This window comes from Martes martes (genome assembly GCF_963455335.1).
Source record: "Martes martes genome assembly, chromosome: 16".
NCBI lineage: Eukaryota > Metazoa > Chordata > Mammalia > Carnivora > Mustelidae > Martes > Martes martes.
This window is the reverse complement of record NC_137904.1, coordinates 50,288,029-50,304,448: the sequence shown is the minus strand read 5'-3', so window position 1 is coordinate 50,304,448 and position 16,420 is coordinate 50,288,029. Positions and strand designations below refer to the sequence as shown.

General features: G+C 53.2%; 1 protein-coding gene across 1 annotated transcript; it reads right to left on the bottom strand.

Moving 5' to 3' along the window:
- Positions 1 to 1,483: 1,483 nt before the first annotated feature.
- LOC308357685 (angiotensin-converting enzyme-like protein Ace3) lies at positions 1,484 to 12,129 on the bottom strand (the record flags this gene model as incomplete). The annotated part of the gene is given in 16 exon segments (XM_080827408.1): positions 1,484 to 1,878; positions 2,359 to 2,543; positions 6,132 to 6,254; positions 6,714 to 6,812; positions 8,289 to 8,470; positions 8,474 to 8,542; positions 8,546 to 8,780; positions 9,090 to 9,262; positions 9,376 to 9,473; positions 9,588 to 9,779; positions 10,532 to 10,675; positions 10,892 to 10,979; positions 11,249 to 11,407; positions 11,806 to 11,942; positions 12,041 to 12,053; positions 12,055 to 12,129. Coding segments are annotated over 16 exon segments (2,367 nt in total).
- Between the last annotated feature and the right edge of the window lie 4,291 nt (positions 12,130 to 16,420).

Here is a 16,420-nt window from a genome sequence, read left to right as displayed (position 1 = left end):
ATTCACTTTCAAACATTTTCCAAGTCTCCACCATGTTCTATGGCCTGTGCTGGCTAAAGATATTATGCAGGGGCACACTCCTGATGGGTGTCCTGTCCTTACAGAGCTACCAGCTAGTAATGGGGACAAATAAGGACATTACAGCACAGCAAAGTAAAAGCAGTGACAGAAACATCAAATAAGAGTGCTGTGGAGCCTGCAGGCAGAGCAGGGATTTCTTGGGTTTAGCTAGAACTCAGGAAGACTTCTTGAAACCTGGGGCAGAGGTAGGGTCCATGGAGATCTCAGCCCAGTCCCTCTTGTTCCCTGAACTCTTGACATCTGGATTCAGATCCTTAATCTAGACAGAGCCAGTCCCATCTTTTCACTGCGCTCCCACCAACTCAACCGTAGCCCTACTGCCTGTCTCTGCGGTTACTGGTTATGAGGCTACTTGCCTCAAGACTCCCCTAATCTCTGACAGGCACTGATTTTCAGCCTTGTGGCCTCATTCCCAACTCAGTGAGCCCACATGTATTGGATGTGGCATCCCTGTGGTGGGCAGACCCAGGCCGGAAAGAAAGGGCTAGAAGAGGAAGGAGCAGAGGCTTGCTCTCTCTCTTTTCAAGCTTGTCCCAGAGTACTCATTTCCCAAATGCCCTCCTACAGCTCTCTTCATCCTGTTTTCCCCTCCCCCACTGAGCCTGGAAAGGTGCTGTTTGCCCTGTGCTCTGTCCCCAGGGCAACAGGCCAGGCAGCAGGTGTGTGTGTGTTGAACAAGGCCATCTCTGGAGCGGAGTGGCTGGAGATGAGCTTTGTTTAAATATTAAAGAAGTCAATCATTAATCAAGCCTGGCTTGGTGCCCAGCTCCCCACTGTCTCCATTTGGGAGCCGGGACTGGGCCAGGGAGGGCCATGTTGCATCTCACGCAGCTGGCAAGCAGCTTTTGGGGCTGGATCATGCAGCCCAACACAGGGTAGGCCAGGGGATCAGCAGAAAAATGTGCGGGGTAGCGCACGGAGCACAGTGCTCATGAACGGGCACTGGTGATTTGTACAGAATGTCCGGTTCTACTTGACTATGTTTTATAAGGGGATTGAAGCAGTGTCCTGTTTCTAGCCAGAGAGGACATTCCTTGGGCATGTCCTGGCCCAGCCTCACAGGCTGTGGGAAGAACAGTTCAGGGCATGAATTGGGGTGGGGACTGGATTGGAATGACATAGTCACTGGGTCGCTAAAACCATGGTTCCTGAGCCCTCCCTAGGGGATGGAGGTTGGTCTGGAAGCCAGAGCATACATGAAATCACACAAGAGTCAGTAGCCTGCGCACATACATGAGTTCCAGACACACAGTTACGACCCCCCATGTACCCAGATCGGCGACAGCTGCACCCAACTGCAGCTGGACACTATGCATGCAAGCGGTCTCCTCCCCAGCCCCTCAGCCCTCTCTGCCTTGGCCGCCCTCCTCTTGCCCTCCAGCCTCACCAGTCGTACTGGTGTCTAGTCCCAGCTCCACCATTCAGCTCTCATCCACGGAGGCTTCCTGTAGTGCTGTGTGAAAATCCGAATGATCAGGCAGATTGAGCACAGCGTCAGGACCAGGCAGATGCCCAGCAGGATCCACTGTCTTTTGGCAGCTAGGCGGGGCGCCATGGCTACGCCCAGGAAGTAGGCCTTGGGCTGTTTCTCGGGGGCACCGGAGTCCCGTGAACCAGTGTCCTGGGCGTTGGTGTCCTGGGACAGTGACCTTTTTTCCCGGGAGTACAACCTGCAGGCCAGCAGTAGGGCTAGCAGGAACATGACCAAGCTGAGGGCCAGCAACACCCACTGCCCAAATTTGGCCTGGTCAGGGTCCAGCTCCAGACTCAGAAACGTCACCTTGTCTGGGTCTTTTTCTGTGGAAGACATAGGAGTCTTGTAGAGCTGGCAGAAGGAGGGAAGAAGCCCTGGGGTGCCCCAAGGAAATCAGAGTACCTGACTGCCACTGGCCTCCTTCCTCAGCCTCAGGAGGGTGAGAAAGGAATAGAAGGGAGAGGAGGAGGAGATGGGCATAGCTAGGGCTACGTCCCTATGGTGCCCAGTGGTGGCTCTGTGCAAGGGTCAGGAGGAAAGAAGCCCACCCTATGTCAACCGGGCCTTCTAGCTGAACAGTGTGCAAGAAAGCCACTGAGCCAGTGGCTGGGCTGTGGGCTGCGGTCTTGGCCAAGACTGCATCAGGTGCAGACTGGGCCACGTAGCAACAGGGCTGTTACTTGTTCAAGCCAGGTCGTAGATAGGTTAGGGGTTAAAGCTGGGTTGAGGTGGGGCCTGGCCCAGGGCAGACTGGGGTAGGGCTTGGGGCTGTACCAGAGCTAGCACTAAGGTCATGATCAAACCTTCAAAGGTACAGCTGAAGTCTGGCCAGCCCAGGATCTCCCCATGGCGCACATTCTCGGTGACCAGCCAGTCCAGCAAGGGCTTGAAGTAGGTCATGAGGGCTCTTACGGACACTTTGGTCTGGCCGGTTATCTTCTGTAGAACTTCTGGCCAGGGCTTGCTGGAGCCTAGCTTTAGGGTGTCTCTGGAAGATTGGATACAGCTGTGAGACTGTGTGGGAGCATCAGCTGGTGCTGCTGGGACCCTTTTGTGTGCCCCGCCCTGGCCTCACGGCTTTGCTAGCCAGGCTCTTCCCACAGTGCTCAGCGCCAGGGATAGAATCACAAGCTCTGAAATAAGACTGACCTGCGTTTGAACTCTGTGGGGCTTCGGGCCAGTGACTTAACCTCCCTGAGTCTGAGAGTCCATATTCACAAAATGGAGATAAAAGTACTACCTCCTAGGGTTGGCACAATGATTAAATCATCATTTATTGTAGGCAGACAATAAATGTTAGCTGCTTCTTATTATTATGTGATGAACATTATTCTCCTGGACTCAGAGAGGCATAAAGTCTTGAGACACTGTTTCCCATGAGGTGCTCTATGTCAGTGGGGGAGGGGCCTTTCCGGTCTCGCAGGGAGTGTTTGGGAGGATTAGGGAGATGGCCAGCGTGGGATGTGCTCTGTGCATTGCCTGAGGCACTGCCTTAATGTCAGCTGTCATCCAGCACACCCGGTGTTTGGTGGCAGGGGGACCAGCCTGAGGCTTGGTGGGGGCACAGTGTTCTGCAGAAGCCAGGGTTCTGGGCTGTTCCCACTAGGGCCCCTGCAGAGGCAGTGGGGGGTATAGGTTGATCCTTCTTAATCTGTGTCCGAGTCCTGACCAGGAGAGAGAGGGGCTCTAGAGGCCCACAAGTCAGGACTGTGGAGTCTAGACTAACAGGACCCACGTTCAAGATTCAGCAGTGCTACTAATGGCCCGTATAACCGCAGGCAATCAACTGAGCTCCTCTTAGCCTCAGTTTCTCCATCAGGAAAATGGGTCCCATTAATACCCACCTTTCACCGTGGTGCAGACTAAGCCACATCATGGTGGTGACAGAAGGCTTTGTAGCATGCACACACTTGTATGCATTGCTTCATAAACAGCAGAGGAAGAATGAGGGGGAAACTAAATGTTAGTGGATCCTTGACAGAAACCACCAGGGGAAAATGTAGTTAAGATCTGAGAGAAATGCAGGGGCAAAGTCGTCAAGATTAAAAGAAAAACAAAGCAAAACCCCACAACTACATTTAGGCAAGAGGATTTTATCAGATGCGGGTCCTGAGAGAAAGGAAGGACCTGATGAGAGAAAAGTTTTGACCACTGAAAGTCTGCCCACTTAGAAACAGTGGGACAAGAGGTTTGACCCAAGCCCGGCTCACAGCCAGTGTGGCCAGCATCTGAGACTTGCAAAGGTCATAACTGGAACCCTCAACTCCAAAGTGGCTACGAGGTGTCCCATGGACAAGGTCAGGCCTACCACGGCGGCCAGATGAGCCAAGGGCTTTGGGAACTTGGATCAAATCCACTTCAACTCTCCATTCCCAGCAGAACCAACCCAGAGCAATCACATATAGGAAGATGAGTCAAATTCTAAGATATATTAAAAAAGCAGCCAAGAATCTTGCCCTCCCCCTTCTCCTCTGCAAGCACTTACCCCCCCACACACAACCTATATTCCACTCTGCTCTGTGTCATTTCCCCAAAGCTCAGGACATCCTCCTTTCCCAGAGCCCTCTCCTCTGCCCTCTGCCCAGAAGATAGCATTCAAAGTCCTAAACCTGGAACTTGGGGTCTTCCCTGGCATCCAGGGGTCTGGATAGCAACGTGTGAGGATTCGAGAGCAATGATCAGTGTTGACTGGCAGGTGCTTTGGTGCCAAGTCAGATGCTGGGAGCCTCATGTGCCCTGAGGGTGGTGGTAGGAGAGGGTGTGATGGGAATGACTGAGGTCAGATGTCCCACCCATCACGTGGTGAAAGCTCAGAGTTAAACGTGAGTTGATGTATAGAAAACAGATGTCTCTATTTCTTGCACTTCTGCTTTTGGGGACAGAGATCCCTTCCTTGTCCCCCGGTGTGACCTCCTCACCCTCTCTGCATGTTCACCAAAGCCCTTTCCTACCGCACCAGCTCCTTTCTTGTAGTGTGGTCATTATCCTGTGGCCCATTGCCCCCTGCTGGACACAGGGCAGGCTGATTGGCACGTGCACAAGTAAATGTTTGCTGAATGAGTAAATGATGGGAGACCAGAGACATGAATGCAGAGAGCAGAGAGGCCCTTTACGTTCCACACGTTCAGAAAAGCTCCAACATGGGCCGTCGGCTATCATAAACCCCTGTAGTGTGGAAAGAAGGAAAAGCAAACAGACTAGGTTGACACTTGGCCTACAAGGTGCAGCCCTCCTTGGGAGCAAAGCCAGGGAAACAGTCCCGCAGCTCCATCTGTCCTAGTGGTTCCTGACAAACCCCATGGTGGAATCAAAATATGCTTGTTAAATTTCTGGAGGGTACTGAATCCTGTGGCTATGTTAATCCTCTGGGAGACAGGAATAAAACTCAAAATGACCTTGACCAGTCAGGGAAATGGACCCCCTGAAAAGGGCTGAAAATTGGTGGGGAGAAGACCATGTCAGTGGGTGGGCTCTGCATCTCGGGTGGTGGGATCACTGACCTTGGAGCCGGCAGACCGAAGTCTAACCTCACCAGACCTGGCCCCCTGGATTGGTGGAAGCAACCGTGTGAATGAGAATGCGTTCTGGAATCAGTTCGGGACTCAAAGCCTGATTTTGCCACTTGCTAGATGAGTGATGGGCAAGCGTATTTTCTCTCTTAGGTTTGTTTCATTATTTATGAAATGTGGCTAATCATATCCATTCTGCAGGTTCCGAGCCGCTCACATGAGAACTCATAGGAGCACTCCTCAAAGAGCCCAGCCTCTACCAGCAAATGCTCCCCGCCATCGGGTCGACCCCCCATCCCCCTCCAGGTTTGCTTCAGGGCTAAAACCACCTCTGCAGAGGCAGGAATAGAAAGGATGGCTGGATCCCAACTGCAGGAAGAAAAGATTATGGGTAGGGAGTCAAAGTGGACCACACGCTGACCAGCGCGTCCCAAAGGCTGGTGTGAAAGTGACCTGCGTCAGCCTGGGAGCTGCATCCAGGCACCTCCAGGAAGAGGTGGGAAGAGCCGTGTGCACCTGAGGGTGCCTCAATGCTGCCGAGGGTAGGAAAGGATGAAGGGGTTTGGATGGAAGTCTGGACGCTGAGGTGGGACTCCAGCGTGACTTCCCATTGGGGACAGTTTGATTTATTGGCGTGTGTGTGTGTGTGTGTGTGCGCGCGTGCGTGCATGCGCGTGTGGAGAACCATGAGCACAGGTGAGTGAGGGAGTGTGTAGTAGTGAGTGTGTGCAAGCTTGTGTGTGAGAAGGTGCGAGTGTGTGGGTGTGAGAATGACTGTGAGTATGAGTGTGTGTGTGTGTGTGTGTGTGTGTGTGTGTGTGTGTGTGTGTGTGTAGCAGAGGCCAGAGAGTGCATCTGAGCATGAGGGGCTACACACAAGGAAATGAGCTTCGATTATTTTTGGAGAGACTGCAGTCTGACACAAGGAAGAACTTCCCCTACACTCTAAGGTCCATGAGGCCTGCTTGGGGTACCCAGGGTGGCCTGGTGAGGACAGGGGGTCAGGGGCTAAGCGTCCAGTCAGGGGCAGGGAGAGCTGAGAACAAACGAGGGAGGAGAGCACTCACTCCAGGAGCTTCCCAGCCATCTTGGAGTTAGAGATGTCACAGCGGTGCAGGGGGCCCACGTGACCCGAGGCCTTGCACAGAGCTTCGTGGAACTGGAACTGGAGCACGAGGCTGAGGAAGTACCTGGGTAGAGGAACGGGAGGGCAGGCTGGGGAGCTGGTGGCAGGGGTGGGAAGCCCAGAGCCATTTGGAGGCTGGTCGCTCTGATGGGCAGGGGCCCGAGGGCTCTGCCAGGTCCCAGTCTTTCTGGGTGGAGGCTCCTTCGGCAAGGTCCCACCTCAGCCAGGGGCTCTCCTCCTCAGTCTTCTGAACCAGCCCTTGCCTCCTTCTTCCCTGCCCTCCTCTTGGGGACAGTAGAAATGGTTTAGAACCTTCCCAACAGCTCTGCCCTCCGTGCAGGATCCGATCTAAAAGCCCAAATTGTCCCAGGGTGGGCTGTGCAACCCAACAGATAGGTGGGTAGGTGGGGGGGACATTTGGATCCAGGGCCTTCCTGGGAATCCTCAGCCCAGTTCCCAAGCCCCCCCCCCCGCCAACCCCCAACTCCCAGAGCTGTCTCTGCTGGCAGGCCCAGACCGTTACCGTATGTAGGGCATGCTGGCAGAGATGTGGAACTTGGCACCGGGATCAAAGTCATCCTCTGTCCGAGGGACGGGGGGGCACAGGCCCTGGTACTTCAACCTGCCAGGGAGAATGGGGGGCTGGTACCACCCAGCTGGGTTCTCAGAGCCTTTTCCCTTAGAAGTATTTGCACAGCTCCCAAAAGTGGACTTGGCTGACGCAGGACATTTCATGCATTTTTATAGATTAAATAAATGAGTTGAAAACACAGGGGATTGGGAATCAGTGTCAAATGGTAATAGTGGTTAACACTGACTTCCTCTGCGGAGGAACCGTGCTAAGCTCTTCACACAGACTCACTCGACACTAGACTCACTCGACACTACCATGGTTCTGGGGACTTGGGAGGGAATGGGCTTCGCAAGGTCTTGCTTATAATCCTAATGATGATGACGGTTAGAGACCAATCAACAAGGTCGTCTCATTTGGCAAGAACAGCCAAGAAGAACACGGAACAGCATCTCTGTGGCATAGAGCTGTTATCATTCCCAGTTTACAGATGAGGAGACCAAAGTTTAGAGGTCAGGGAACTGGTGGGAGGTCACAGAACTCATCACTGGCAGATCCCATTAACCCTCTGCGCTGTGTCACTGCGAGAAAGTTACTGTCACTGAGCCTTGTCGCAAAATGTTGTCTAAGATGGGGGTAAAATGATCCATCCCTGGGATGAGACAAAGTCTACGAAAAGTTCTCATTGTTTGATTATTGGCTCACTGGTCGCCTCTGAGGCACGCTCTGGGGTTGACAGACAGTGGGGTGGTATCTCTCCTGGTTGACAGAGCCTTCCTTGGTCAGGCCCAGGAAATTGCCACCTCTCTCCCTGTGCCCCTGGATTTCCCCATTGATGGTGGTAGGTGCAGCTGACCCGGGAGGGGAAAGGGCCCCTGCGGATAGCCCAGATGGCTAGTGGGGTTTGCCCTTGGAGGAGTACAAGGTCAAGACTCTGCCAACCTCGCTAGTAAGCCTGGGGCCTGAATTCGGGGGAGAGGGTAAGAGGGTGAGTGGACAAAGAGAGGAGCACCCAGCTTTGCCACCCTGGGGTGCCGTGGGACCCTGGGCTGCTCACACATTCTGCTCCTGCAGATGACCCTGGGACGTTGCACAGGATCAAAGAAACGGAAGGGCCTCGTGCAGAGCTTGCAGCCCCTTCATGGTCACCCCAAACCACGCTGTGCCTGGCAGACTTGAGCAGGTCATACTGAGGCCTGGTGGAGACGGGGTGCCCTGGCCATTCATTATCCCATCAAACAGCCAGCGGTCGGTGAGGAGACGTACTGTGGATGCCCCTTGCTCAAGCGGGGTGCTGCCTGACTGCTGGCGGGCTCTTTCAGCAGCCAGTTCTGACCTTGGACATGCCTAAGGATGCTAAACCAGGGGCAAGTGTGTGTGTGTGTGCGTGTGCAGTGGCTGGGTTGGGGCCTGCGCAGAAGATCATAGAGAAGACATTGCGTGGGCATGTCCATGAGGCTGACCCGGAAGCCCGACCCACCAGGGGCAGAGGGGGCAGAGAGCCCAGGGCGGCCATCCTCTCCCCACCTGAGGTTCCACCACTCCTGGTTGTAGACGTCCTTCCGGATGGTGCCATCAAAGACCTTCCAGCGGAACAGGTCCATCAGGTAGGCGAAAGGGATTAAAGCGATCTTCTCCAGGGCAATGCCCATCAGGAAATTGACCTCCTCCTCTGGGGAAGAGGGTGCAGTCAGGAGGTGGCTCCTGGCTCACCTTCCCTTCAGCTTTTCCCAGAGAGCCCAGGGGGCAGCCTCAGTCTTGGCGGCCCTGCTACGGTTCTCTTAGTCCCCATCACCTGAGTCCTGGTGCTGGTGGCTGAGCAGGCCTCTGTTGAGCAGGTGCTTGTGGGAGGAGGCCGAGAGGGTGATCGTGGACCCCACGGCCTCTTCAAAGGCTGGGTTGGCGCCTTCGCGGAAGATCATAGAGAGGTTCTTGTACTGCAGGAAGTACTGGATATGGCCCATCTGGTGGAAGATGGAGAGCAGGTCTTCTATGGTCACCTCGGTGCACTTCTTTATCCTAGGGTTAAAGGGCAGGGGTCAAGGAGCACGGGGAGGCCCTGGGACAAGGGGAGATCTCTGGATTCAGACTCCATGGAGGGACTGGGGCGGTCGGGCTGGAGACCATCAGGGCCTTGGGTGCTGTCGCTTCTCACTCTGGGTCCCTCTCACCCACGTTACCAGCTCACATCCCCCTCCACCTCCGGGCTCCAGCCTTGCTCACACACCTCCTGACGTACCTCCTCAGACCAGTGGACGGAGGAGGAGCCGGAGGAGGGGAAGAAGGGCGAGAGAGGGGCGGGAGGGTGGTGCTGGCGCAGGGTGAGACCTGAAGTCCTTGCCGTTGTAAAAGTCCCAGGCGGAGGCGTGGCATTCCACCTCCCGTCCGTCAGCCGGCCTTTCCATCATGGATTTTTTCCAGAAGCTGGGAGGGGTGGAAAGCAGCCCCAGGGAGGTGAAGAACTTGTCCGCCTCTTCGAACATTTTGGAGGGCTTCCAGTGCTGTGGGGAAGAGGGGCTGTATGGGGCCCTGCCCGGGGAGCAGAGGGGGATGCGGGGGACGGGGGGGGTGGTGGGGCTGCGCCAGCAGGGGCAGAGGGAGGCCCAGTACTAACCTGGCTTTTCATGTTCTTCGTGATATCCTCGGGGGGCTTCTTTGGGAAGGGTAGGACCAGGTCTAAGATGTTGACCCAGGACTGAGCCCACATGTTCCCTGGAAGGGGCGTGCAGGGGCTCAGAGGAGTCCGGGGAGCGCCCCTCCCATTGCTGGGGGCCAGGCTGGAGGCCCGCTCTGCCCACCCCACTCTGCTACCAGCAAGGGCTTTACCCAGCAGGTGAGCGGGGATGGGCCCCCTTGGGTCCATAAGCTCGGGCCCGTAGTAGCGGTGCAGGGCCCGGCGCACGTAGGCGTGCAGGTTCAAGTACAGTGGCTGCAGCTCCTCGTAGAGCTGCTCCAGGTCCTGCTCCAGCGTGTCGGACTCATACTTGGACCTCCACAAGGCCCCCATGTCTGTGTAACCTAGGATAGGAGAGGGGGAGCTCAAAAGCACTCACCACCCACCCTTCCTGCAGCGCCGGCCTGGCAGGCAGGAGACCCGGGCACTTTCTGGGGAAGCCGCTTAACCTCCCTGTTCCTCAGGCTCTTCATCTGCCAAATGGGAAATGTGCCTCCCAAGGTCAAGTTCAGACTGGATGAGATCAGGGGTGGAAAAGCACTTGGCACAGTACACACTCCGTGCTCCTCACCGTGCCTGGTTGGATAGGACCCAATGAGGCCCTGGTCCTCACGCCCACCTTGAACCCCACCTGTCCAAGCCCTAAGACCACCTCCCTCTTCTCAGATCCTCCCATCGTGGGGCTTGGGCCGCTCTTCCACTTCTTGTTTGCCTTCTTTCGGGCCTTGGGGAAGTGTCTCAAGGCCTTCCCTTCCCCTTCTCTCTGGGCACTTGTCCAGAGATGTGCATTTGCACAAATCTTGTCTGTCCCCCAGACCGTAGGCCCTGCCTAGGAGGACGAGCATCTTCTGTCTTTTCACCCACAAATCTTTAGAACCTCTCCAGGGCCTGGCACACAGTAGGTGCTCAAGCAATATTTGTAGACCAATGGTGAGTGAAACACCTTTGCTTCCCCCAGCTGCAGGGCTCAGGGTCCCCATCTCCAGGTCCTACTATTGCCCTTATCCCCTGCAGAGTCCGCTTTGCCCTTCCCACCGAGGCCTGCGCCCTGTGGGGCGCAGACTGGGCTGGCCGGGGTGGGGGGTGGGGGCCTCACCGTTGAGCTTTGCAGCCTTGTTGCTGAGCTGCACGTAGCGTTCAAAGGTCATGCGGAGCTGACGACCCACAGCATCCCGCCAGCCCTGCCAGGCCCACAGCAGCTCCTTCTGGTCCCGGGAGGTGGCCATGACTTCTTGGAGGTCTGTGCCAGGGGAAAAAGGAGCCAAGGTGGGACCCGCCCACTCCTGCCTGCCTCCTGCCCTCTCCTGCTGCAGGCAGACCGCCCCTCCCCCTGCCACACCCTCCGACAAGTGAGTGCGCTGGGGCAAGGACGACAATGGGGACCGGGGCTAGGCTTGTGGAAGGGGCCCATGCTGGAGACTCTGGGGTTGGACGGGGATGAGGCTTGGGGGCTCACCAGGCTCCAGGGGCAAGCAGGGTCCCTCATTCAGGCACACCTGGGCCATGCTGTACGTCGTCTCCATGTAGGCCAGAAGCTGGTTGTACTGGGGTGGGGCAAGTGTCACCTAGAGCAGGCCTGCACCCGTGGGCCCACCCCCAGCACTAGCCCCACCAGCTGGGAGGGGCAGGCCTGTCTGAGGCATCTTCCCACCAGCCTCTGTTTCTCTCCTCCCACCCCCCACCACCCAGGAAGCTCTAGCCCTGCCCGTCCCCCTCCCCCCCTGCCCAGGCAGTCTGGCTTCCCTCCCGGCAGGCCCACCCACCCCTGGGGTGGGGAGCATGTGCCTGGAGACCTGGGGGCTCCGTCCATCACCTCCCGGAGCTCGTCCTGGGGCAGGGCCGCCTTGTCTATGGTCTGCAGCTTACTCAGCATGCGCTTCACAGTCGGGTCCTGGAACCTGGAGGTCTTAAACAGGCGGGCCCGGGTGCCAAAGTACAGCATGTGCCGGGACCTCTCTGAGTCCTTGTGCAGCTGGAATGAGGGCCACCATATTTATCATGGGAAGTTGGGGGAGGGAGGAAGGGCCCCACATTGAACTCCAGGGTCACAGTCCTACCAACCTCCTCCCAAAGTCTACTTTAAGGGGTCACAATCACTGGAAATTTGCTAAGAGGGAGAAGGGGAGGAGCCTGGGTCCTTAAAAGCAAGGAGGTGATATTTACAAGGGGAAAGAAACCAGAGGTTCTGGTCCAGGGAGCTTCTCGGGCCAGCAAGAGGCCCAGAGCTTGCAGCCTGCTTTGACATGTACTTTGGGGATTCCCTCCTTCCTCTAGCTCTGGACAGGGGGCAAAAGGTATGGTTCCCCCAACCGCCCCAGATCCCTGAGAAGAGCAAGGGGAGAAGGGGCTGGAGTTGAGGTGGTACCACACCATCTCCTCCCGATTTTTCTTGGTGATGTTGGTGACATAGTTCCACGTGGCCTCCATGAACTGGTTCCACACAACCTGGGCGGTATGTTCATAAAACTGCAGGAACGCCTTTGCCACGGTCTCATTGTAGAACTTGTCTGTGGAGAAGGAGGTGGGCATCATGATGTCCTGGGAGGGGCCTGCCCCTGACTGGTCCCCTTGTCTGGTCCCCGGTTCCTTCAGGTCCCAGCCCCACCTAAGCTCTGATCATCCTCGGTCCTGAGCCAAGGCAAGAGCTGCCCATAACAGAAGAGCACAAATAGGGAAGGTCCATGGCAAGTCCATCTTGTGCCCATGGCCAAGAGAACAGCAGAGCTGGGTGAGGCTGTGGGCCAATCGCAGTCCAGCTCCATATTGTGACATCAGGAGCTGAAGAGTTAGCCATGGAATGTCAGAACTGGAAAATCTCCACCCACCTTCTGGTCCAACCATTCCCATTTTACAGGTGAGGAGACTGAGGTCAAGCCACATGACCTGGTTCACACAGCTAGTGAGTGGCAGAGCCAAGAAGAGAACCAGGGCTCTTGATTTTTAGGCCAAAGCTTATTTTGGTCTACTTGGTCACTTTTCCTTGGCATTGGAACCACCCTTGGACCTTGGCCGGGGATTGGTGAGACCCCTGCCCTCCACAGGCTGGCATTACCTCTGAGAAGGTGGATAGAAGGATGAATGGGTGAGTGGATGGATAGAGGTACGGAAGTGATGTCTCTGGGTTTCTGGAATCTGGAAGCCCAGTTGTCTCTCCCTGTTCTTTTGACCTAACCTCTTATGTTCTCATTTTTGGCCGCCTCCTCTCTTATGGGATGTGTGATCATCCCTCGGGCGACGCAGGACCCTTCTTCCCTTCCCCTTGTCCTTAAATCTGTTTCCCCAGGGATAGCCTCATGCTATGAGTTTGCAGTCAGGAGGAAGCACAGAGGGCAGAGGGCTGTGAGGGCTCTGGGGAATGAGTGGTTGGCACCTTCCACTCAAGATGCATGTCCCTGAGTACCTGAGCCTGCTTGGACCACAAGCTGGCAGGACCCCAGCTCTCTGCTGGCCTGGTGACTCCCCACTAGTCTGATACACTTAGCGTGGGGGAGATGAGCCCATCTATCTCCCTTCGGGATTTTTTGCTCAGATTTGCTTTCCTCCACACTCACATGCCCTCGACCCTATGTTCCTTTCACTCCCCCTTCTCAGCCCAGGTGTACCCACAATCTCCCAGACGCTTCACCTCTTCGCCTGAGCCGACATCCCCCAGAGAAACTGACCAAATAACCCTCCAAATATGATGTTATGATCAAAATTATTTAAAATACCAGGAAAGAAAAAAATCTGTGACACTTTTGGGTAAGCTGGCTGACCGGGTTCTGCTTCAAGCATGTAGACATGCTTGATAAAATACAGAATTTTGTTGTCGTTAACGATACTCATCGTGCTGTACCTTACATTTCCCGGGACTTATTTATATTATCACCAGCAGCTGATGCCTTTTGCCCACCTTCACCCGTTTTGCCGTCCCTCCCACCCCCACTTCTGGCAACCACGAATCTGTTCTGTGTGTCTGTGGGCTCAGTTTTTTACCACCTTTTCATTATCCATTCACCTGTCATTAGACATGTAGGTTGTTTCCGTGTCTTGGTTATTGTAAGTTGTGTTGCGATGAACACAGGAGTGCAGATAACTTTTCAAGACAGCGATTTCATTTTCTTTGTATAAATACCCAGAAGTGAAATTGCTGGGTCATATAGTGTTCTATTTTTGACTTTTTGAGGAAGCTCTATACCGTTGTCTATAGTGGCTGCCAATTCACGTTCCCACCAATAGCTCACAAGAGTTCCCTTTTCTCCCCATCCTGGCCAGCACCTGTTATTTCTTTTTGATAACAGCCCTTCTACCAGACATAAGGTGCTATCTAATTGTGGTTCTGATCTGCATTTCCCTGATGTTTAGTGATGTTGGCCACCATTTCTTGCATCTGTTGGCCATCTGTATGTCGTCTTTGGAAAAATGTCTATCCAGTTCCTCTGCTCATTTTTTAATTGGAGTGTTTGTTTTGAGTTGTAAGAGTTCTTTATATATTTTGGCTATTAATCCCTTATCAGATATGTAATTTGCAAGTATTCGCTCCCACTCTGTAGGTTGCCTTTTCATTTTGCTGATGATTGACTTTGTTGTGTAAGAGCTTTTTAGTCTGATGTCATCCCACCTGTTGATTTTTACTTTTGTTATCTTTGTTTTTGGTGTCAAATCCAAAAAAATCCTTGTCAAGACCAATGTCTAGGAACTCACCATCTATGTTTTCATAGGTGTTCTATGCCTTCTGGCCTCATGCTTGTGTCTTTAATCCATTTTCTGTTGATTTTTTCGCATGATGTAAGATAGGGCCCCAGTTTCATTCTTTGGCATGTGGCTGTCCAGCTTCCCCAACACCATTTATTGAAGAAACTGTCCTTTCCCCATTGCATATTCCTGGCTGTTATGTCATAAATATGTTGACCACATATGGGTGGGTTTATTTGGGGGCTCTCTATTCTGTTCCATTGATCTATATGTCTGTTTTTATGCTGGTTCCATACTGTTTTGAATACAATGACTTTGGTACATAGTTTGAAGATAGGAAGTGTGATGCTTCCAGCTTTATTCTTCTTTCTCAAGATTGCTTTGGCTACTTGGGCTTAAAAATAGTGTGTGTTTTTTTTTTTTTAAGATTTTATTCATTTATTTGAGAGAGAGAGCGTGAGCACAGAGGGAGAGTGAGATGGAGAAGTAGACTAGACTCCCCAGTGAGCAGAGAGCCCGATGACTCGGGGTCAATCCCAAGACCCCGAGTTCAAAACCTGAGCTGAGGGCAGAAGCCTAACTGACTGAGCCACCCAGGTGCCCTCAACATAGTGCTTTTTAAAATGCAAAATACAGAGCTGAGATGGGAAGCAAGAAAGGGAACTGTTCAGATGCTGGGGAGACAAAGAGGGTTCATGCCACAGTGAGTGGGGGCCGGTATGGGAAATCAGAGTACGTCCATGTTCAATGCGCTGCAGCATGGCGGCCTGCAGGGGGAGAGGTGATCCTCCGTTGAGCTGAGAACCAACAGATGGCTTCCTTTCTAAGGGGGTCCTACAAGAAGCAACCATGAACCTGACCCTGGGGACTTCTTCACAACACATGCACATGCTGTGCGCATGGGACCCTGAAGAAGAATGTTCCCACTGAAACCGGCTCATAGGTCAAGATGACCAAGAGAAAAGGGCAGTGTCGTGAGGGTCAGTGATGCTCACCAGTCCCCTCTGAGCACTTTTCCAGGTGCTAGGGACTCTTTGAGAGCTTTTAGTATAGGCATCCTTGTAAAAAACATATGAGGTATGTACTGTGATCAACACTCCTACTTTACAGATGAGGAAACGGAGGCACAGAGAGGTTGAGGAACTTGCTCACAGTCACACAGCTGGCAAAAAGTAGAGGTGGGACTCAAATCCCCATGCTCTGGCTCCAGAGCCTTTGCTAAATGACAGACACACCTGAGGAAGGACGGGTCTTGGAGCAATCTGGAAAGGACTTAAAATACAGATCTTTACACCATCTGGAAAAAGTAAATGAAACTGGATTAAAGACCTAAACATAAGAGCTAAGATCATGAAACTCTTTCAAGAAATCACCTGGGAAAAGCTTCCTGATGTTCGATTTGTCAGTGCTATCTTGGCTAGGACACCAAAAACACAGACAACAATGACAACGAAAACCAAACTTCATCAATTTAAAAAACCTTTGCACATCAAAGGACATTAACAACAGAGCACAAAGACAACCCACAGAAAGAGAGAAAGTGTTCATAAATCATACATCTGGTAAGTGATTCAGATCTGGAATATATAAAGAACTCCCAAACTCGACAATTAAAAAAAACAACCAACAACTCAATTCAGCAGGGGGCAAAGGGCTTGAATAGACATCTCTCTAAAGAGAAGGTATATACAGATAATAAGCACTTGAAAAGATACTATTATTAATTATTAGGGAAATACAAATCAAAACCAGGAGATACTGCTAGGATGATTATTACCCAACCACCCAGAAAACCTCATCTGTTGGCCAACACATGGAAAAACTGGAAGCCTTGCGCATTCCTGCTGGGAATATAAAATAGTGCAGCCTCCGTGAAAAGTAGTGTGGTGGCTCCTCAAAAAATTATAGGATTACCATATGATCAAGCAATCCCAATTTGGGGCCCGCATTCAAAAGAATTGGAAGCAGGGACTTGAAAGATACGGTGGTGATGGTTGCAGGACAGTATGAATGTCCTCAGTGCCCCTGAACTCGCGCTTAAAGACAGAATGGTATAGTGTATGGTACGTACATTTTACCATGACTTAAAAAAAATACAAATCTTAAAGTGATAAAAGAAGGCATAGAATCCATGAAGCAAGAATGGGCTTTTGTGAACACACAGGAGATTTGAAGGAGAGATGCGAAAATGAAAAAAAGAGTTATTACATCAGAACCACATAAATCCCTATGGGCGGGAGAAGCCGCAGATTGAAATGCAGAACCGGAGCCTTCGAAGACATGACTGGGGAATCCCCTGGAACGCAGGGCA